At 39.3% G+C, this 23,265-nt stretch overlaps 1 protein-coding gene across 4 annotated transcripts; it reads left to right on the top strand.

The window, feature by feature from the left end:
• Positions 1–9,654: 9,654 nt before the first annotated feature.
• Positions 9,655–20,447, top strand: LOC116262753 (LRR receptor-like serine/threonine-protein kinase ERECTA). 4 transcript variants are annotated; one of them, XM_031642245.2, is made up of 28 exons: positions 9,655–9,979; positions 10,086–10,337; positions 12,203–12,341; positions 12,429–12,500; positions 12,612–12,683; positions 12,873–12,944; positions 13,042–13,113; positions 13,189–13,260; positions 13,341–13,412; positions 13,523–13,594; positions 13,685–13,753; positions 13,836–13,907; positions 14,201–14,272; positions 14,789–14,860; positions 14,943–15,014; positions 15,109–15,180; positions 15,282–15,353; positions 15,698–15,769; positions 15,854–15,925; positions 16,124–16,195; positions 16,585–16,656; positions 16,762–16,830; positions 16,911–16,982; positions 17,082–17,155; positions 18,037–18,165; positions 18,625–18,969; positions 19,140–19,513; positions 19,787–20,447. In XM_031642245.2, exons 2-28 carry the CDS (start codon positions 10,238–10,240, stop codon positions 20,189–20,191), a joined length of 3,000 nt encoding a protein of 999 aa, XP_031498105.1. In that variant the 5' UTR covers positions 9,655–9,979; positions 10,086–10,237; the 3' UTR covers positions 20,192–20,447. The 4 variants fall into 4 exon arrangements, with proteins under 4 accessions (XP_031498105.1, XP_031498103.1, XP_031498104.1 ...); XM_031642243.2 differs by having other exon boundaries at positions 18,619–18,969; XM_031642244.2 differs by having other exon boundaries at positions 10,075–10,337; positions 18,619–18,969.
• Positions 20,448–23,265: the final 2,818 nt, after the last annotated feature.

Raw genomic sequence — 23,265 nt, 5'->3', positions numbered from 1 at the left:
ATTATTAGGGCCTGTTTGGATGGCACATTGGCAGGTCATTAAGGAAACCTGGTTTTGTAAAACAGTTTTTAAAACCGTGTTTTTTTTTTTTGTTTTTATTTGGATGCTAACACATAAACCAAGTTGATGGTAAACATAATATTAGATGAAAACATAATATTAGATGCATATATCAATTATCAAAATGTGTTTAAAGGCAAATTAAAAATGAACTCTTGTATAGTGTATGGAATACCCACATAGTTGAGGGCCCGGTATCCATCATTATTCATCCTAGGATGTTGATGTTCAGTGTTTGCCTTGCCATAAGGCCAAACAAAGATTGGGAAAAGGATTTGATGTAGAAAGATGAATTGGGCTAAAGAAACCAATGTAAAAAATGTCTATAAAAACATGGCTTTGATGAATGTTGGTCAACATAGAAATTTGATAATTAAACATAAGCAGGATGTGTGGGAACATTGGTTCTAATAAAAGAGTCTCCTTGCAAATGAAATTCAAGTCATGAACAGACAGAGCATGTGCAAACATGAAAGAACATCTTCACAAGAATGATTAGCCCCAAGGGACGTAGTGCAACAGGCTGGTGGCAAGGCAGCTGAGAATTAAGGTGTCCGAGGTTGGAATTCCGTCGTCACTATCACACTTTTGTGTGTCACTCTTCTGTGCTGCAAACGTTGGCAAATGTGACACCTGAGTTGAACGATGAATTTTAAGTTTACTCAAGCTTTAAAGCAAGTCAAAACCTTAGAGACACAAGGGTATAACCTTTTGGGGTTTATGTTGAAGGCAGTTCCCCTTAAATAAACATTTGAAAAAAAACAATCTTAAGAACAAGTTAATAGAAACATGCATGGACAAAATAATAATCACTTAGATTTTTAGGGAATGGAGTGGATTAATGCACATGAGTGAAGTAGGCATATGGTGCCCAGCCTACATCCTACTACCAAAATCCATCTAAATGACCATCAGACCACATGCATCAGACCTAAGTAACAAAAAAAAAAAAAACGTTTAAAAGAGCATAATAAAGTTATTATTTTGATGTAAGCGATGTAGCGCCTGAGAAGGAGAGGGGGAGATTGCGAGCGAGAGAAAACTTACACTGGATTGGCAATGAACATGCTGTTCCGTGGCTCAAGTGTCTTTAATTTAAGAGTGAGTGGTTCATTTCACCGCCCCTAAGAGAGAGCATGTATACATATGTTCTTTCAATGTCTTGAAACAACATGTTCTTCGTGTGTGTTCTTGTTTAGCCAAATGTTGGTAAAGCTTTATGCATATGTGATTCGAACACAATGTTCCACTTATCAAACGTCCTCCAAGTTTACCTACCTGCTAAAATTAATATGGTTAGATGAAGTTTGTATCTTTTTGTTTATCTAAATGATCAGATTAATAGGAGTTTTTGGATGAAGCTCGTAACTCAAGATACATATCCACATTGATTAACATAAAAAAGTACATCAGGACTTCATAAAAAATTCTTCTAAAGGTAATGGACTATACGTTAGAATTAATCACTTGCAGTGATAAAAGACTCGTATAGTGTTCCTTATGAGATTCGTAAAATCGTTCTATCAAGGCAACAAGGACGTGACTTGGTTGAGATCAGATTGTGTCCTCACTCTAATGGTGCGTCTTGTCCCGTCTCTTGTAAGAGCAATATAGAACTACCTTTCCCTAAATAAAGGACTTAGCTTTGATGATATAGGATGCATTAATTGTTGGAAACATCGCAACAAAAGATAAAACATATTATCGTCTTAATTTGCATTTGTTAAACTAGAGAAAGCTTTATTATATTTTCGTTGGAAGATAATCATGTTGCCGATTAAAAGTTGATTGTTGTATCAATTATATCTGATTATGATGCGCTTCACAACATCATTGGCAATTATAGAACACTAGCACATGGTTACATAATCCAAATTAACTCGGAAAATATGTACTTACGAGCATGCATCTGGATTCACTACTGAATAAGATAACCATATACACGAAACTTTATGGATTTTTTTAAGGTACGTAGCTGTTATAATGAAAGCATCAGGTCCACTTGTTTGATCTTTGTGAGGCAGTTTGTGTTGCCAATAGTTTGGAACGTAGTTGGTGTTTTTGAAATGCTTGATCTCACTATAATGTTGCATTAAACAAATATAATATAAGGAAGTGTCTATTAGCAAGTGTCAACAGTGATACGTAGACAAAAGCTAGCAAGAAAACTGTTTTGATAAAGGCTTCTCCCACATTGATCATGAGAAAAAAAAAAGTTAGGTCCACGATGTATGTGGCTGTCCAAGTTCAAGGCAGCATTGGTGAAAAAAGTATGTATATTTCGGGTGAGTAAGGAAGACCCACGATTCAACAAAGAGCCTAAGCTCCGGCCCAATTCCTTGTCTCTTTAAGGTACAATACAATGCTTGCTTTCGGTGCATTAGTGTGTTGCTCTGGCTGCACTTCAATTTGCACATCAATGACCTCCTCTTTTGCAGCATAAGAGGTTGACGCCTCTGACACTAAAAATAGAGACTGGCCGCCTAACAGCACTCCTCCCCACCAAACAGTCGCACGGACCCCATCAGGGATGACATAGATATATATTCATCTTTTTCCACCACACTACTAGCCTCATGGATTTCAAGTGCCAATGCTTAGTAAATATTTTGGAATCTTAGGTTTTTTAAATACAAGAATAAATAGTTAATTAGATTGCCAACCACATAAAACAAGTGTTTCAAATCAAATACACTTATTTTGATAGTCAGGGTTCACTAGTAACACTACAGGTTGGAAGCTACGCACATTGGAACATACACAAGATACTTACGCTAAGTAGCATGTACTATTTACTAAGTCTAAATTTCAAAGAATCAAATTAGGATGTATATAATAACTTAATTTTTTGTTTAAGCCCTTGTAAATACTGGTTTTAAATAATAAAAGTGTTTTTTAAAAACAAAGCGTAAACGGAATTTTGATAGGGATTGGAAGTGCATCTCCCCTCTCTCTCTTGCCACCTCCAACTCTCATTAAGGAGTAGGTACCTTTCATCTATTTGTTGGAACTTGAAGAGCACAGATATCAATAAAATAGTTTAAATCATAGTCACAAATAACGTCTCGGATTTTTAAATGGTGAGCTTTTTATCACGTATAATACGACGAGCTTGAAAAAAAGGAAAAAATACGGTAAACTTTTAAAAAATTTTAAAAATAAAAAACAAGAGAAAAATAAAATAAGTAAGAAACTAATAACACAAATATCAAAAGATAAGTAGATTTGCAACAAATAAAAAATAAAAAAACAGTTTGACATTAAGAAACTGAAAAAAATGAAAAAAAAAACATGAAAAATGTGTTTTTAACGTGTTTTTTTAACATTTTTTTAAAAAAACATTTTTTAAAGTTTTAAATGGCTAATTAATTTATCACGTTCTTCGAAAAAAATGTGTTTTTTGTGACTATAGTTTTAATTAGATGTAGCAATGTACCATATCTGACTAGTTGGGTATTGATTAATTTCACTCAAACTTTGGATATAATATAAATTATATATATCAACACCACGTCCAAATTTCCACAAGTGCTTGGATACAAATGTTCATGAAAATAATATGTCTACCAGATATGGGAAAAAATGCTTTATTTTGTGTCTGCACGTTATTACCGTTTGGATGTGAAATATGTTATTAGTTCAGATAGTTGAACTGAATTCAAATCCAATGCCGAATTATTTGATTTACTAACATAAAGAGGAAGAGCTACCTAGAACCACCACCTTGCTGTTTATTCCTTATTCTTTATATACCATGAAAGGAAACACTAAAGTTATTACCAATCTCCTTCACCTAGATAGATTGACTCCAACAAAAGAAAGGCCTCCTAGATAAATTGATGTCACAAACCCCGAAGCAATAACAAGTACAGCAAGCAATATGTCACATGAGTAATGGTCGTAGATGGAATTATCTATTTGGAACTCGGAAATATGTCACATTTTTTTTTTATCTTTATATATGAGTGTGTATGTGAAAAAGGTCCGAGAGCAGTTCTAGACCTCAAAGGTAAAAGGGGTTTCGGCCCTCATCCGGGTGGTAGGGTTCCCTCTTGCTCACTGGGTGTGTGTGGAAACTAAATTATCCTCATAACTTAGTTAAACTTTGTCTTTGTCTCCTTTGAAAGCTCTCATTAGCATTCAACAAAGGAGAAAGTAGTAAGGGTTCCATCGGCAAAAGAGATAGAAAGAGCTTCATATTATGTCGTCTGGGGCCATCCAACTATTTCGCTTATTTCCAGTTGTTTTTCTCACAAATTCTGTTGCATGGATAAGATGTAGGACATCAAAACTTATATTCTAAAAGAATAACAAAATCTTGATGTGAATGTCAAAATTTTTAAAAATTATAGTGCCATTAACATTCCTATATTTATTGGCTTATAAGATCCAATCCATCTAATAGATCTTCAGATTTATTTTTACTTTGTTTTTGTCTGATAACGTTCTACATCCATTTACATAGTTGAATGTAAACAAGAAATTAAATGCACAAAACGTGGATGATAAGCTAAGTAAGCATCACCGTAGACTGATAGACATACAAACAGTAGGCCATCTTTTCCATATTAAACATTTTCTAACATAAGGCCATTTTTTCCCACATCAGCTGACTTTTTCACTTCAAAACTATTCCTTCTTCTTGGAAGTTATTGCAGAAGCAATGATATAATGATATTGCTGTGTTCAATTAATTAAATATTTGCTTAGTCCGACCCGAAGTAGTATACATATTCCAATACGAAAGATACAAACATATGTTAGAACTTCTGTTTAATGTTTCAGCGGTTGCAGCATCTCCTGTTGTAAGGCGTGGAAAAATTTCAGGTTCTTATGCTGCCTTATGAGACACAAGAAACTTCTCTTTAGACTACTTTCTTAACTGTTTTATGCGTGAAGCACGTATTGAACATACAAGTTATGCCATTCAATGCACATTAAGTTTATAGTTTCACCTGTCATGAGTCATGACCTTACTCACTCCTACACCAAACTTTTAATTTGGTGGATACCAACTTGCTCTTCGACAGTTTCAGTTCATCTCCTAAAAAACTAAGAATCAGGACATCATCTCTTAACAATCTCATTTAGAATTCTTTTAAGATTTTTCACAATTTTAAATACAAGACTAAACTTTTGAAGTGCTACAATTCATTATCCTGATTGAAGCACATGTATCAGTAGGTTTGAACGTTGAACCCAACTCTCATACCAAATTTCACAACCCAATCCACTCCCACACTAAACTCGGGTTCTTGGTGTGGTGGATCCCAATGTCTTCCTTAGCAGCTTCATTTCTGGTTGAAAACTAAGATAACCAATCACTTAACAACATCCCTTATAATTCTCCAATTTTTTTAACAATTTTAGACATCACCTCTCCAATGCAACCGACTTTTATCTTTCTCTCGACTTTGGTTACTTTAACAGTAAAACCCTTTTTGCTTTCTCAATATGATTGAAGGGAAATCTCATCCCTCACTCCTTGGTTTAAACTTAGATCAAGAAACGCAAAGGAGGGTATACCTGCTTGAGCGGCGGCTGTTGATTTCGACGGTGAAACTTTTTCTTTGATGCGAAGAAAAATATCATATTTTGGCCTGTGCGAACCAGATAACAAGTATGCACCAAATTTGAAATACTATTGCCCGCTTGATCATGTATGCAATTTGTTTATCGTATGTTGGCGTACCTTAATCATTTCATTGTGCATTTGAAAAGGCCGTTTGATAATCTTTGAATCATATTCACGACAATAATTATTCTAAGCCCTTGGTAAATTGTTTGGTAGCATAAACACTCCATGAATGTTGTATGGATCTACTCTAAAAATATAACATATTCATAGAACATTAGAACTTAATGTCAATGAATTTACTTCAATCTTTAGATCAATTTCATAAAATTGATACTTAGTGTTTCATTTACCAAACAAACAACCTCCAAAGAAGAATGTAAAATTTTCATAAAATGGAGTCATTATATATGAGTGTTGTTGGGCCAAAAATGTTATACCCTGTGAACGCATTCCTCCCATAAAGGCGGCCGACCTTCCCAACTAATACCGACCGCACCATATGCTTCGGCTGCTGCTGCTGCTTCCCACCTCGATCGCTCTACCTACAAAACCTAACGAGCTTTTCCATGTGAACCTTTCGCTAACGCGACACAAAGCGATAACCGGATTACCTAACCCCGAGGAATCTTCCATTAAAAAAAAAAGAGTTGAAAAGGAAAAAGGTAATAAATGAAGAAGCACCAATTGTTTAACTAAAAAAAGATTGTCTTTATGGCAGCTGCCTAATTGCAAAGGCCAAGCATCAGAAACTTCTCTCGCCGCTTTGCTTCAATATTAAATTCTCCTACAAGTCACTTCATTCCCCCATTCTATACATGCATCGTACCATCGTTATGCGCAGAAGCCTTTCCTACATTCCCCTTCCCTCCCTGTCGACAAATAATTTATGAATATAATCTCCTCCCTACTTGAAGTTTTATTTTATTGTTTTACGTAAAATCAACTTTATTATGCAACGAGATATAATATGCAACGCAAAGGTCGATCTTGGTCTTTCCGGGATATCTATCTACGGAAGCGAGTATTTAAATAATATCAATTTTTTATTTGTTTTCTTTGCAGGCTGCTGCTGCTGCTGCTGCACCAAGTTGTCACTTGTGAGTTGAGAAAACGACCTCGCTTGCGCACTGGACTTCGGATGCCCTCAATGATGACTGGCGGGCCTTGGTCGCCGGACCCTTCCAAAAAGCCTGATTTTGACCGGCCGGAGTCCGGGGGCCCAGCCAGTCAAAGCCCTCGTCCGTCCAAATTGCGGGGCGGGGCGGGGGCGTTTATTGCTGACGATTTAAATGGTCACGTGAACAGGGTTGAGATCGCGGGAGGAGAGGCATATTTCCGATGCCGTCTGCGGCTCAGACAAGTTCCATGTGACGTGGGGCCCGCCTCCCTCATGATTGTCCCGGGAGCTGAGCTGGACGCTCGTCCGACGTGTCGGAACGCTATTGAGGGCTTGATGGAGGGATGGGTTCGCCAGCGGACGGTCACGATTGTGAGAAGATGCGACCATGATTGGGAAGCGATTAAGTGATAATTTCAGTGGAAAGGAAACGCAAAAAAGCGTGGTGGGGGCGGAAGAAAATATAGCCAAAAAGAAGGGGTGTCGTCTGCCGTCAAGGGGCCAATGAGGAGACGTCGCTTTCGATGCGGGGCCCGCCTCAAAGCGGCTGGGCCCCATTCCCGATGTGGTTATTTCGAACCCCCGCAAAGATTAAACGAGTACGACGCGCGGGGCCCGCCTCGCTACGTCAGCAACAACGTGGAGCCCCCTCCTTCTTCCATTTATAAGATAAAAGTTAGGGCCCACCGTTTTAGGATTAATCTCGATAAGCTGTTCATATTTCCACGAATGACAGTGTGCTGCCCAGATTTCAAATTTAGATTTAAAACAGAAGAATCAGAAAGGGTGGGAAGTTATTTCCGGGGGGGTGGTTGTATATAGCGAGAGAAAGTTGTGCCTTTAAAGTAAAATCCACGGGCCGAGGGGGCGGGACCCGACGATCGAGGCAGTTTCTGACCACAAAAGTCGGTTGTCGGGCTATTCCGGTAATTTCGCATTGAGCCCCCGGTTGGAAGTAGCCCGTAGGGGATGGACCCGACGGATTACGGCATGGGAAAGGGTGAGAGGAGGGGAGATCACGAGGCGGACGTGACCGGACTTAATGGATGATCTTTACTGCAGCGCAGCAGTTGCAGGCAGCGCTTTATATGGTTTCTAACCGCCGAAAGCCCCCGTCCGACCGCCTCTTTACCTCCTTTTCCTTTCTTTATCAAGCGATGATCGGAAAGACGGTTCAATATTTTTCGTTTTCCGGGTCTTTTCAAGAGGACGTTCTTTAATAAAAGAAAACGGAGGAGGCTGTAAATTTGATAGTCGCATTAGAAAGCTAAGGTTAGGTCGAAAGGAAGGAAGTTTTTGGATCTCAGTCCGAGGCGACCTGAGCTTCGGCCCGGCTGTCGGTCGATCCCATGGATCTGAGATCTCTGCAGAGCTCACCTTCAATGTGATGAAACACAACGAAGCTAAAACAGGCAGTAAAATGGATGCGTTGAAGCTTTATTTGGAATCTGCAGTTTGGCATCTTTCGTGTTTTTTGTTTTCCCACTGCTGCTCACTGGCTACAGTGATGTAACCATGTATTTAAGGACGGTGAACCGGTGGGGTTTTTCATAAATGGGATATTTCATTAATGTAGAGCAAAATATCTAATAAACTAGGTAACAGGTGTTACGTCCATGTCCTAGTATAGTGTATATGTAGTTTCTCTTTCTTCCTTTCTCGATCCCAATGTAAATAAAATTATATTATTAGTGTCAACTTCGTTCAACAATCCTTAAAACATTGGTCTAGAGAGATGCATGAATTATATGTTATGGATACTATATATCTTATTCACGTATTTTTACCTAATACAACTATGTAAACTATCGGTTTACATTTTTTTTTATTGGTATGAAGCATTTAACTAGTAGTTCTAATTTTACCATGTCTTTAAATTGCGATTTAGATTCTGTAACCGAAATTTGGATGATCGATTCATTTGTTAGAGGATTTAAATAGAGATCATTTGCATACAAACAAAAGTGCATCATCGTCTCATGTTTTTCCGGTCGCCGAGAAAATATCCGGTGATTAGCAAACTACATTCTAAAATAAAGCAACAATATAATATCATCGTAGAAAAAAAAGAAAACATGTATCTCCAATAAGATACGGACGTTCATATAATTAAAAAGTGGCTGACCTTGAAATGAGTGATAGAGCTGACTTGCATATAATATTATATTAAGAGAGTATGCTTCTTTGTTTCTGGATTTTCTGTTTAAATAAACAAGAACGGACCCGATCGGTGGACGAGGAAAATCCCGAGACGGGGATTTGCGAGATCTAACAAACATTACGGAAGCCTCCTCTAACTGCATGCTCGTGTCGGCAAAGCACCCGCCCGTCCAGACAAAATTACGAATCTGCCATGCCGCTTTTGTCTTCTTTCCCCCCTCGGATCGCTCCAAAGCCAAAGGCACCGTCCCCCCCCCTGGGCCCCACGTATCCGAGAACGCCTCCGTCCCTTCTCGGATGAAGAGTTCGTACTTCCCTGGTTAAAACTTTTTAAATTTAAATATTTTACCACGCAAAAATAATCCACAAGTCAATTGCCATAAACTATTTAAAAAATTAAGGGCCGTAACAATGTAAAAAGCTTAGAAATGGAAATGGAATGTAAAAAAAGATCACAATAATGCAATTTTTTTTTCAAACAAAGCCAAATTATTCTCATTATTAGGAAAATTTTGACGTTAATATATTGCTCAACCGACAATGAAAAAAGAGAAGGGTCAAAAAGAGAAGGGTCACTTTGGACTTTGGAGCGAGGGATGGGAACGAGTCGGATCACGGGAGCGGATAAATGGAGGCAGGGGTAGTTTGGGAAAAGGAAAGCGGCCAACCATTGGTGACGTATAAATACCTGACGGTTCCAGCTGGGCTGTTTCTGCTGCGCGCTCTCTCTCTCTCTCTCTCTCCACGGAGGAGTTGCAGTGAGGATGGTGGGGAGATAAAACAGGATAAATGCAAGGAGAGAGGAGGGCTAGTAACAATAATGGGGGCAATGAATAAAGGATGGAAATAACAAGAAGAAGCTAAAAAGAAGGAAAACGAAAAAGAGGGAGGGAGAGTGACAGCGTACGCCAGGCACCACCTCACACAAGCGCAGCGCATGAGATGAGACCTTCTTTCTCTCTCTTCTGCAAGCAGCAGCAGAGGGCTCTGAAGACGTACTAGCATGTATTTAGGCGCCACAAAGATGTGACTGAACGACAGCCCGGCACTCGTCCTCTTTTCCGGTTCCATTTCTTTACCCTCTGATTTATTGCTCGCTCTCTCTCTCTCATCCTTTGTCTTTCTGAATTTTGTTTTCCCTTTTCTTTTCTTGGTGGAGAATGGGAAAAGGAAGATAGAGAGACTGAAGTGGGGAGCATTTCTGTGGCCGTAGCGGTGTTGAGGTGGGACGGGATATGTGGACTCGGGTTGGGAGTCTCGGGAGGTCTTCTGTTCGGCAATGAGGTAAGGAGAAGAAGCAGCAGAAGGAGAAGAAGAAGATAATGGCGCGTTCCTACGGGAGGATGGAGAAGGGAGTTGGTCTCATGCTGGTGGTGTTTGCTTTTGCGACGCTTGGCTCAGTTCTTGCTGTTTCAAACGACAGTGAGTGCATTCTTCTCCTTCGTCGTCTTCTTCTTGCTCTCTCTCTCTCTCTCTCAGTGTTTCTCATGTGAAGTGAAGCTTGGAATAGATGGAAAACATCGTCGTGTCAGTTTTTAATAAAATATCCTCGCCTTTTCTTGTTCATCCATCATTGCGGTTCTCATGTTTTTACGGTGGAAGCTCAAGATTCTTCCAAATAATCTAAACTGTTCATTTTGACTCTCATTCGACGCATCGAGCTGAAGTCCATTCGTTCTTTCTTCTAAGGAAGTGGCCTTTCTCAACCTCTCTCTCTCTCTCTCTCTCCCCGACTTTGTGGTAGTAAGTTGAGTATTTGCTTCGTTAGCTGTCGACGTGTAGCAGGATTTCTCTTTTAATAGTCTGTCTCGAAGAACGAATCGTGGGTGGTCTTTGTTATTTATATAAAATCCCCTATTGATCCCGTGTCCATGTTTTATTGATTATATAAATTCCTACCTTTTTTTTTTGGTTATTCATGCTCAGATTCTTGAGGTCGTTCTTTCTTTGAAACCTTCAACCGAAATCCTGAGATGTACATTTTTTCATATGTACTATCCATCTCCATTATCTTCTCCTCCCTCAGCATCGTCATCGTCATCGTCATCGTCATCATCTCTCTCTCTCGATTGTCGATCTGCAAAATAAGCCCTCTCTGCGGTAAGCTCCAGAGTAAGATCTTTGGTCACGGTAGCACCCAGTGGTATTTTATTGGCCTTGCCACCAACAATGGCTTTCATTTTGGGAAAGGCCTTTTGATACTGTTCAAGTTACTTGTTTCAACGGTGGATTATCTGCTCTTGTTTATAAATATACCGTTCATTGAAAGGATTGGTCGGTTGTTCAATTTCTTCAGTGCCAAGGATACTGTTTTCTGAAGCCAGGCAAGTTGGTGGGTGTAGTTTCTTTTCTTCGGAAGCTTGTGAATGCGAGGAGGTTCTCAGTGCTTACTGAATGATAATATCTTCTATTGAATCATTACGCGCAAATTCTGATCCATAGAACTGTTTGCAAAATCCTTCTCCCCCCATCCACACAATGACATCCTTTATTCAAACGGCGACTGAACATTTAGGCCAACTTGTGTTGCACCGGCAACTGTTAATTCTTGTTTCCGTTTTCTTTGTTGGTATTGCTGCTTGACCTTCCAACTTTTGCACTGCTAATCTACCAGTTAAACTTTTCACACGGTGTCCGCTGTCTCACTATACACCTCACTCAGGAAAGTGGGGATAAGGTGCTTGGCAGCATTTCTCTCCAAAATGGCGTTTACTAACGTGTCCGGCTCTTCTGTACGTGCTGTCAAAGTTTTCTTATTTTTTCTTCCCCCTTTCAGTACCGTTCGGAACCTAAGAAACGGAAACACTTTCATATGAAAATGTGAACATGCTTCTATTATCCCAAATCAACGGTCAAGAGGATATCTTCCAAAAGAGATAAAGTAGTAGGCTAAGAATTCGTATCTTTTATCTCCACTCATTTATGTAATTATTCTGGATGGGTTACTGATCTATTTTTCTTCCTATTTGGAGCCGAGGCTAAATTCGCATGTCCATAACAAATATGGGACAAAAGCTCACGTGTATTTACTTGGTATGTGTTGCTTTGACATGTTATTTAATGCTTAGGTGTAAGACCGATTCACAAGTTGAAAACATATGCTTTTGTGGCTACTGCCGATGAATGGCTCCATGCAGGTGTCCGTTTTGAAGATTGAACTCTTGTTCTCTTTCTTTGCTTCATTAATACATGTTTGAGTTGCCTTTGTTACGGCACGGTTTGCATCTTTTGCTTGATTTGGAATCTGGATGAATGGAACTTAGATGTTTTTCATCAAACATGTACAGGTAAGACACTCTTAGTGATCAAAAAATCATTTCGAGATGCTGATAATGTGTTGTATGACTGGACGGATGCATCATCGGCTGACTTTTGCTCATGGAGGGGTATAACTTGTGATAATGCTACATTCGAAGTTATTGCCCTGTAAGTATGTGGAACTGTAAAGGCTACATCAGTGGATTCATTATATATGGAGTTAAAATATCTTACTGGTTAAATGTATTCCTTCAGTAACCTTTCGAGCTTGAATCTCTATGGGGAAATTTCACCATCCATCGGAGAGCTCAAAAGCCTTAGCTCAATGTACGTTTGTCTAGATAAACAGACTGTTTCTTCAACATTTTCAGCTTCTGATTTGCATTTTGGTGCATTCAACTCATTGTTTACAGTTCCGTTTTTATTGTTCTTACTCAGCGATCTAAGGGGAAATTATCTCTCAGGACAAATTCCAGATGAAATTGGGGATTGTTCTTCACTGAAGCACTTGTAAGTCTTGTTTCCCGATTGTGCTATGTAACTTGTAAGTCTATTTTCATGCATAAGTTATATGTTTCCCTTTAAGAAATAGTTTGGAGAGCACTGATCTTTTAGAATTTTTTGTGTTTTTTTTTTCCCTGAAATTGCATTCTCTTCTTTGGTGGATGCATTCATATTCATTGTCTCGGTCCATCTCAGGGATTTATCTTCCAATCAGATCTATGGTGATATCCCATACTCAGTTTCAAAACTGAAGCAATTAGAGAACCTGTAAGCCTCTTCTATACAGCAGAATTGGTACATTCACTAGTTATTATCTAAAATTCATTAGAAGTTTTATGTGAGATGTCTTTGTTTTGGATTTCAGGATCCTCAAAAACAATCTACTGGCAGGACCTATACCTTCAACGCTGTCACAGATTCCTAATCTGAAAATATTGTAAGTTGTCATTTTATATTTTATTTCATCAATTTTTTTCTTTGGTTTGCTCAACTTACCTTTTTGTGCTGTCAGGGATCTAGCACAAAATAACTTAACTGGGGAAATACCACGACTTATTTATTGGAATGAAGTTTTGCAATACTTGTGAGTTCTATACCTGGCCCTAAGCATTCTCCCAGAATGAACTTTCCTTTTAACTCATAACTAGATGTGTTGGTTTTAAGGGGATTGCGAGAGAACAGATTAGTTGGGACTCTTTCAGCTGATATCTGCCAATTGACGGGGTTGTGGTACTTGTAAGTATCTTGTTATCTTATAGAAGCTGCTTTAATGTTTTTTCTTTATGCTGAGCAACGATTATTCTGTAATGATGTGTTGTTATCTTTTCCAATTACAAATTTTGCAGTGACGTGAGAAACAATAGCTTAACAGGAAGTATCCCTCAGAACATTGGAAATTGCACCACCTTCCAAGTATTGTATGTATATTTCTCATGTTCTAATTGTTCACATTATTTACTGCAGACCAAAATTAAATGGCTAATGAATTGATTATATTTATGTTTTAGGGACCTGTCATACAACCAACTGGTTGGAGAGATTCCATTCAACATAGGCTTTCTCCAAGTTGCCACTCTGTATGTGTCTGAAGATTTCTTTGAGACTATTCATTAAATCAAGGGCTTGTTGAATTATCTGATTGTTTTGCATCGGTTCCAGGTCACTTCAGGGCAACAGATTGAGTGGGGAGATTCCATCAGTAATTGGCTTGATGCAGGCTCTTGCTGTTCTGTGAGCATCTTAATAACAAACACAAACCTCTTACTTTTACTTGCTTTTTGAAATCATATAGAAGATAGACCTCCATTTTGCCTCTTAGAATAGATTAGATTGTAATGCATTATTAAATGTAACCAACATTATTAGGTTCTTCTGGACATGCTAGGAATGCCATCTCAAATATGGAGATGCAATAGTCCTTCAGTGTATTTATCATGCCAAAAGTTTCTGTTTCCTTTACTTTCTTTCTGCATCAACCTGTGATAGACAAGATCTATCTGATAACAAATTTGATATTGAACCAGGGACTTGAGCTGCAATCTTTTGACTGGCCCTATTCCTCCAATACTCGGAAACTTGACTTACACTGAGAAACTGTAAGTATGTCTTAAGTCTAAAAGTTGGGAGTTTTATATGTAACCTACCAGTTAAAAGATTGTAACACTTTAAATATGAGTTTTGCTTGCATTGTTTTGTCAATTGTGACACGTTCTGCATTCTTCAATGTTATTTTCTGTTGATATTTTAATGGAGAACTTATGAATTTTAAATGTTCAAGACTAGAACGTGTCCACTTAGTTGTTCCCTGGGGAAAAGGGTTTATATGGAAGGAAAGTTGTGATGTTTAATATTTGATTGTGATCAAAATTGAAAAATTTCAAGAAATGAGGGAAAGTTTTGTAGCATTACTTTTCAGCAGTTTTGGAAGCGTGTGCTTTTTCCTTGTTGATAAGCAGCATTTTTTCATTTTATGCAAAATTGGTTGACTTAGCCTTTGGAAGTTTGGATGATTATTGATATTGCTGTGTTTTTTGAAAGCAATGTCCTTATTTGTTTTCATTTCCTTTTTCTCTTTATGTAACCAGCTTACCCTGTTTATGTTGATATCACAGGTATTTGCATGGAAACAAGTTGACGGGTTCCATTCCTCCTGAGTTAGGGAACATGACAAAGCTTCACTATCTGTAAGACCGACCTTCATCTTATGGTTCTTTTGATTGCTTATGAACTATGAGTGGTTTCATGATGGAATTTGCTTGCCAACAGCGAGTTACATGATAATAAACTTTCTGGTCTTGTTCCACCTGAACTTGGAAAGCTCACTGACTTGTATAACCTGTAAGTTTTTGTCTTAGTTCCTTTGTTGGATTAGCATAATATCCTTTTGGTATTTCTCATTTCTGCACAATCTAATCCTGCGTGGGGTTTCCAGAAACCTGGCTAACAACAATCTTGAAGGGCCCATTCCGGGTAATATCAGTTTCTGTGTGAACCTGAATAGCTTGTACGTTATTAAGTATACTTCTGTTGTTTATTGCTGTTGCTTCCTTTTGCCCGTAATGCTTTTTCTGTTTTCTTCCCCTTCTAAGCCTTGTTTGAATGCAGCAATGTGCATAACAACCGATTGAATGGAACCATACCGGCTGCATTTCAACGGCTTGAAACTATGTCATACTTGTAAGATTGTCCTCTCTTGCTGGTTGATGGTGCTTTATGCATATTATATGGATTGAAATGTTGGCAGACAGATTCTTACATTCTTGAGTTTTTGCTACCATTATTCCTTTGTCCTGATTTAACAGGAGTACTTTGCATAGTCCCTTTTCATTTCAACTATCCTGTCTCTAGTCATTCTATATCCTTGGATTTTCTTGATTCTAAATGTCACTATTTTGTTTAATTATCTGGGAAATACATTTTTTGATGGGGTTTTAGGACTGTAGTGTTTTGATTCTTGAATGTTTGATACAGAGCATGTCCTTGAGTTGGTGATTACTTATTTATCTGTGTTACATCTGCAGGAATTTATCATCAAACAATCTTCAGGGTGTCATTCCTGTCGAGCTATCTCGGATGGGTAATCTGGACACGTTGTAAGTTTTGGACACACTTCTTATTGTCCAATTCCTTCCTTGCCCCATAACGGTGCAAAGTGATTCATGTGTGTTTGCGTGCAGGGATATTTCTGATAACAAGATCACTGGCTCCATTCCACCGTCCATTGGAGATTTGGAGCACCTCCTCAAATTGTATCTTTCTTTCCCTCTCTTTCTGTGTGTGTGTAACAGAGTATATTTTCAATTGCTTTTACTGAAAATCTATTTTTTCCTTTCTACTTTGATGTGGATGTTGTGATCTTGTGGTTGACGTCTTACATGCATTAAAGTTCTTTACTTTTCTATCTGGTATTTGGTTTTCAATCTAATTACCGTCATTCACTTCTCCAGGAAGCTAAGCAGAAATTTTCTGGATGGTCAGATTCCAGCTGAGTTTGGGAATTTAAGAAGTATCATGGATATGTAAGTCTTCCTATAGGGCTTGAACTTAATGCTGGCTTTTGGTTGATCGTTGTGTCATATTTGTGGACAAGAAGTTAAGGAAAAATGGAGGGTGAAGTTCTTATTGTACTGAGATAAATTGAGGAGGATTGCCTTTGTAACATGCTTTATGGATGTCAGTTAAAATGTTTTGCACAGATTGCAGATCTTCTATGATAAGAAAGACGTACAGCTACCTTATGATACTTGAAGTTTTTGCCTTGTCTAAATTTCCTACTACCTTGTCAATGTTATGCATTTTAATGACCAATCTGACTAGCCTTCAAACAAGTCAAGGATGGGATGTAATTTGGTTTCTTGTATTAGTTTGCTGGGTGTTAATATTTCGCATTCCCATTGATTTCTTTCAGAGACCTGTCAACTAATCATCTGTCAGGTTCAATTCCTCGAGAGTTAGGCCAGCTGCAGAATCTGATTTCTTTGTAAGTCTCTGAAACAGGTTATTTTTATTTCCTGAAAAGCTTGGAACAATTGTTCCTCTATTGATTTTCCTTGTCAATTAACGTATGTGTCCTCTCCTTGATCAGGAGGCTTGAAAACAATAACCTGACCGGTGATATCTTTGCATTAACTGGTTGCTTCAGTTTGACGTTCCTGTAAGGGCCCTGTTATTTCAAAATCTCTCTCATCTTTCTGCAACCGGACGTTTTCTTACATTTCTCTTGTTTGGAGCCAGAAACGTATCCAATAATAACCTTGTTGGTGATATTCCTACAAGCAACAACTTTTCAAGGTTTCCGCCTGCCAGGTATCTTATGTATTACTCATTGTTCTTCTCCCATTCAGTTTCTGCTTGTCCCTTTTAGATTAGTCTTCTCTTGTATAACCATTGTCTTGTTATATGCAGCTTTTTAGGTAACCCTGGACTTTGTGGTTATTGGACCGGTTCGTTATGTCATGCGTCTCATTCTTCTATAAGAGGTAGCTTATTTGTATTGTTTAAGTTTTCTGTTTTTGTGATTGCTTTTTTCCATAAAATTACTTCGAAGAGATATAATGCCTAAATCTCTATGTGAAACAATTTTTTAGTGCAGCAAGTCATGGGGGTCATGAATGTCCAGGAGTTGTTGACGTTTTTTGTTTCTGCTGTTGTGATTTTCTGCACCTTGTTTACTTGTCAGCCCCATATTCATTTATTTTCTAACTTCAAATGTGTTTAAAGTTTTAGCTGAAATCTTGCTTGATCATGTTACCTTAATGTCTATGATGATGGTGATGTTGCCTTTCGCTGAAATAATTGATGAATTCCTGGCTAAAACTATTTGCTTCAATGTTCTATTCTTTTCTGAATTGGCTTCTAGGGTTCTTTTCTTTGTACAGTCTTGGGCATCTTAAGAAAAGCTGTTCAATGAATGACAAATCATGTGCAAACGACAGGATTGTGGTTGAGCTGGTTTGTGCATACACTCTAGTTTCCTCTGGTGTCATTTGCCACTCCAGTTTCCCTATGATGACATTCTCTGTTTTCTAAATTGTACTCGTGCTTCATTCTTTCTAGAAAATGGGTTAAACTTGTCATTGGAATAATCTGAATAATGGAGGTTAAAAATATCAGATTGCTTTGCAGCAATTGCATCTAATTTTGCACTTTGCAAGGAGTCGATATTTCTCTGTGTTAGATGTCGAACCCTTATGAGTTGTGAGAGAATTTTGTTTGCTTGAGGTGAAAGAAAAGTCTGCGCTGTCTCTGAATTATCAATCCCTAAGTCATATTGCTCCCATTCTGTGTTTTTCCCGCTTTTGCTTCCCATTGGATTCTCCTGTTTTTACATACACAATGTTTTGTTTGATGAAATTTGCAGCTCCAATATCTAAAGCTGCAATTCTGGGGATCGCACTGGGTTCACTTGTTATACTCCTAATGATCTTACTGGCTGCTTGTCGGCCTTACAAGCCACAGTCTTTTTCCGAGAACTCTGAAAGCAAACCAGGTATGTCGTTTTCTCTTGAACAAGCTATTTACTTGTTCACTCTGTTTCTGTGAGGGACCGTTGTATGGAGCTGTGAATCTAGTCTCTTGGCAAGAATGAGAATAATGTACTTTGATTTTTCAAGGACGGAAGATAGGGGCAATGAGGACAGTGAATGCCAACTGTGCTCTGGTGCATAAATAAAGGAGTGGTCGATTGTTGGTAGTCGGTCTTGTTTTTTTACTAGCAGGTTTGGCAATGTGTGGATGCGTGTGGGCCTCCCTTGGATATTCATGTCTGTCGATGTGATAAAGAAATAGTTTCTCTAAAACTAACATTTTATGGCTTCTTAAAAAAATTTAGGCTCCAAACTCTAAAAAACATCTCCTGTTCAGTTTGCACATTGTAGTCCTTTACCCTTCCTCACTGTTAGTTCCTTTACCTTCTTACTATGCTTTGTCTGATAATGTTTAGTTGCAGTTTCTACCAACCCCAAATTGGTCATTCTTCACATGAATATGGCGCTTCATGTGTATGAGGACATCATGAGGATGACAGAGAATTTGAGTGAGAAGTATATAATAGGGTATGGTGCATCTAGCACAGTATACAAATGCGTGCTCAAAAACTGTAAGCCGGTGGCGATCAAGAGGATGTATTCCCACTACCCTCAAAGCGTGAAGGAATTTGAAACGGAGTTGGAAACGGTGGGCAGCATCAAACACAGGAACCTTGTGAGCCTACAGGGTTATTCTCTCTCACCCTATGGCCACCTCCTATTTTACGATTACATGGAGAACGGGAGCCTCTGGGATCTTCTGCATGGTGAGTATTTCTGCCCGTAGACCACGCCATCACCTCTTGTTTGACCTAATTGGGGTCTTTTCAGTTTCGGAATTTATCATTTTCAATATGCCATCATTTCTGTTACAATCTGCATTAGTTGTATCCCTGTTGCATATTATGCTTAGTGTTCGTTATTGGATTCTCTTCAGGTTCTTCCATGAAAAAGAAGAGGTTGGACTGGCTAACCCGGCTACATATTGCGCTTGGTTCTGCTCAAGGACTTTCTTATCTCCACCATGACTGCAACCCCAGGATAGTTCACAGGGATGTGAAGTCATCCAATATTCTCTTGGACAAGGATTTTGAAGCCCATCTTACTGATTTTGGCATTGCCAAGAGCCTCTGCATTTCCAAGACTCACACATCTACTTATGTCATGGGCACGATCGGATATATTGACCCAGAGTATGCACGGACATCACGCCTTACCGAGAAATCAGACGTCTACAGCTTCGGCATTGTTTTGCTTGAGCTTCTCACTGGCATGAAGGCTGTGGACAACGACTCCAATCTGCATCAATTGGTATTAAAACTACTCTGGCTATCCGTTCTCTTGATTCTTGCACTCAAATTGAGATTTTAGCTTATGCTATATGATGGTACAGGGATGAAATGAATTGTCTGCGTTTTACATTGCGAAGCTGAAGCATGGGGCAACCTGATTTTGCTCTCTTTTGCTGTTTTTTCTGATGTTTCTAAAATAAAATTACTTCGAAACGCTTGCCGAACTTCGATGTGTTGTGATTCATCGTATTTTCATTTGTTTAAGTTGACACAACTGCTTTGTTTTGGTTAGATTCTTTCAAAGGCTGCAAACAACACAGTCATGGAAACGCTCGATTCTGAAATCTCCTCGACGTGCGACGACCTGAGCATCGTGAAGAAGGTTTTCCAGCTCGCCCTGCTGTGCACCAAGAAGCAGTCCTCGGACAGGCCTACCATGCACGAGGTGGCCCGAGTGCTGGGCTGCCTCGCCAATGCGGCAACATACACCAAGGAGCAACAGCAACAACAGCAGAGCCTAACAGGGCATGTAGCACCGCAGTGGTCGACTCCATCCACCACGGGCTACAAGAGCTACGTGGACGAGTACACCAACCTAAGCAAGGCTGACATGCTGGCTTGTGCGACGAGCATGAGCACCTCAGACGGCCATCTCTTCCTCAAATTTGGTGAAGTCATCTCACAGAACAGCACGTGACGGACTTCACAAAGAACATATTCTCGTTTCATTTCATGGATGCTGTTCACTGAGAAGTATGGGAACGGAGCTTTGTTTTGGGTAGTGCAATCATGTATATGAAAGAGAATCTAGTGATAGAGAAAGCAAGGAGGTTGGTGAAAAGGTGGCTAAAGCTTTTTGATGTGCTTCCCTTTGGTCATGATCTCTACTGTAATTTGCTGATGGGTCCATGGAGGCCCATGTGTATTATTAAAGAGATGACGTGTTTTTGGTCCCCGCTTGAATGCTTCTGCATCCACAGAGAGAGAGGGAGAGGATGTTTAATATCTTTAATTATTGCGTTGATCCTGTGTGAGGAACAGCGGAGAGCGAGCCTTTATTTCTTTCGTGAATGATTGCTTTTCCCCGTGAGAATGTGTGCCCCGGGCAGCTTTTAAATGCAGGGCGTACTGTCTCCGGCAGTGGTACGTGGAAGTGCAGCTAATGCATGTCGGCCACGTGATTTCTCGTTGTTCGGGACGGCCCTTCTTGTGGCATGTGAAGAGTCTTTCTCCCGGACATGGCCGATGAAATTTTTAGTCCATAGAAGTTACTAATAATGCGGGAACATTAAGAGTTTCTCTTGTATTCTTGGGTAGGCACCGGATCTTCATTTCTCTCCTTCCATGTGTGGTCTCTGCTGGTCTTCTTCTGAGAATCAGTCGTCTTCAGTTGCAGTGAATGGTGGTGACGCCGTTACTGTCTTTGGTTGCCGAGGACGGGGGAGATTATTAAATTGCAAGCCTCACGCGTATAGGAAGGAAATTATTTACTACAACGTACATGATCACAGAATTCACATGCAGTAATTTCTGCGTGAACACCAAGAAAAATCCAAAATTTTGACAATTTCCCTGAATTTGTCTGCAAAAACGTTCGAAAAGGAACTGTTAAAATTTAAATTCGGTCGAGCTTTATGATGGTAGTGTGGCCACTTGTAGGCAGGGGGAAAAGTTTTACAAAGATGTGCAGTGATGAGCAGATTTCTCATCTGTGGTAGCGTTGGATGAGGTGTGGTCTACCATGTGCGAGCCATTGAAACATTTAAAGTATTTAGCATATTTAGTTATTAGAGCGCCATTATTGGACTGCGCCATGTACAAGGACCGTTAAAAGAAAACAAAGGTCCAGAGAAAATTCTGATGAATTCTTCCTTTTCCTTTGTTCACTGGGACTTTTCCATGCGAACCGTTCCAATAAAGGAAAATGGAATTTTGTCTCTTTGGCTTTTTCTTAAATTTCAAATCTCTCTCTCTCTCATGTCTTTTGACCTTTTTGATCCTGTCTTCTGAGTTGGTGTTCTCGGGCCTCTCTCACTTAGCTTTTCCCTCTTTGTCCTCTTTTGCCTTCTCTCAAACTCAACTTCGACTAGATCTCAAAGCTCTAATTCTTTAAATCTTCACTTGAATTAGTTTAGATATTTGCACGGAATCCTTTTGAACTATTACCATTACAAGCGACATTCCATCGGACGCTTTGATCGGTAGATCTATTTCACATATTCTTCTTTTCAAATCCAGGGTTATTTATTTTTGTTTTGCATAAAATGGATTCATCGCCTTTTTGTGGGAGGATCAAGAACAGTCTTATATTTAAATGGATTCATCTGCTATTTGCATAAAATGGCTCTGCCACTGGAATGAGAGATGAAGTTTCTCCGTCTGAAAGTGCCAAAGAAGTTGAAAAAAAGAAAAAAAAGAAGAAGAAGAAGAAAAGTGGCAGCACGGCACAACGGTTATCAAATGAAGCTCCATTGAAGGGCAGCCTTCGGGCGATGATGAGAAAGCGTATTGCTTTTACACGAAATCAAATAATAACTGTTCGGTTTCTAAAAGGGATTCTACTTTGAAAAGATGCAACTTTTTGGCTAAAAGTTGATCCGAAAAGTGAACCCCTTTCCGAAAGAAGGTTCAGGTGGAACACGATATTTGGGGTTGTGACCTTTTGTGAAACCTTTTAGATTCTGCTTGGAAGGCAGAAAACAGTGTTTGTTGAAAGAAACTCTGGTTAATCATTAAAGTGTAGTAAGCACCGGATTGTTATTCAATTTATATAAACTCATGACAGTAAATCCAGTTAGAATTTGAAGACCGAAATTGTGCCAAGTTCAGTTTGTGATGTTAAAGAATTGAGGGACTGAGCCCTAAGATGCGTTGGTTTAGACCGAGGCTTCCCTTCAAGCATCATACCGGAGCCTGGTACCCTGAAGGTCGCCAATGGGTCCATCATCTGAGCCTGGTTCACTGGTACTCCACAATTTTGTGACCGTCGATCCACCGGTTTACGGCAGGTGAAACTGGTAACCATGCCATCACTTGTTACTTGTTAGTGGTGGAGATCATCAACGACAGACATTGAGTTGATTTTGAAATCTAAACTCTTCACTCATTGTGCGGAGTTTGACCAATCTATCTCCAAAACTCATTTCCACCACTACAGTAGATGAAGGGAGCCATTTTTGGACAAATTTAGTGCTCAAAATCAAAAGGGCATTTCCCAAGAAGCCAGTGCATCCGAGAGAGTAGTATCCTCCTTCCCACAAATGGCAATGGCAAGATTGATCGTTGATTCTTGGGCACTGTAATAGTTTGGATTTTCGAGTGAATTAAGCTTCCCTAATCATGGAGGTCATCACCCTGGCTTCTTTGCCGGTGACGATCGACGAGGAAGCAAGAGAACTGTTTGGTGGTAGGGCAGGCCTTCGCAAACTATTCCTGCTCCATTCAAGCCCTTTTCGATTGGTGATGAAATGCCTCAGAAGAGGCTGCGTAAACTGGAACTTGAGGGCGGAGCATTCCTTTCTTCATTCAAACACTGCATTGGAGACAACTTTGCCATTGACGCCTTTTCTTGCTGCAAGATGAATTAGAGGAAAATGGCTTCTGCAAGTCGACCCAAACACCAAAAAGCTTTAGCGATTTAGCGTAGTTGATGGATGGGTATTCCCTCTTTTGGGGTAGTTTCAGATTTCTTGGTTGTAACTTGATTTTCTTGTAGCTTGAGAAAAAAATCAGTGTGTTGACGCAAGTTTTATCTCGTGTTAGATGTGTTGC

This window comes from Nymphaea colorata, chromosome 10 (assembly GCF_008831285.2).
Source record: "Nymphaea colorata isolate Beijing-Zhang1983 chromosome 10, ASM883128v2, whole genome shotgun sequence".
In the NCBI taxonomy this organism is placed as follows: Eukaryota; Viridiplantae; Streptophyta; class Magnoliopsida; order Nymphaeales; family Nymphaeaceae; genus Nymphaea; species Nymphaea colorata.
Note: the sequence above shows the minus strand (reverse complement) of the source record. Positions and strands in the feature narration are given on the sequence as shown.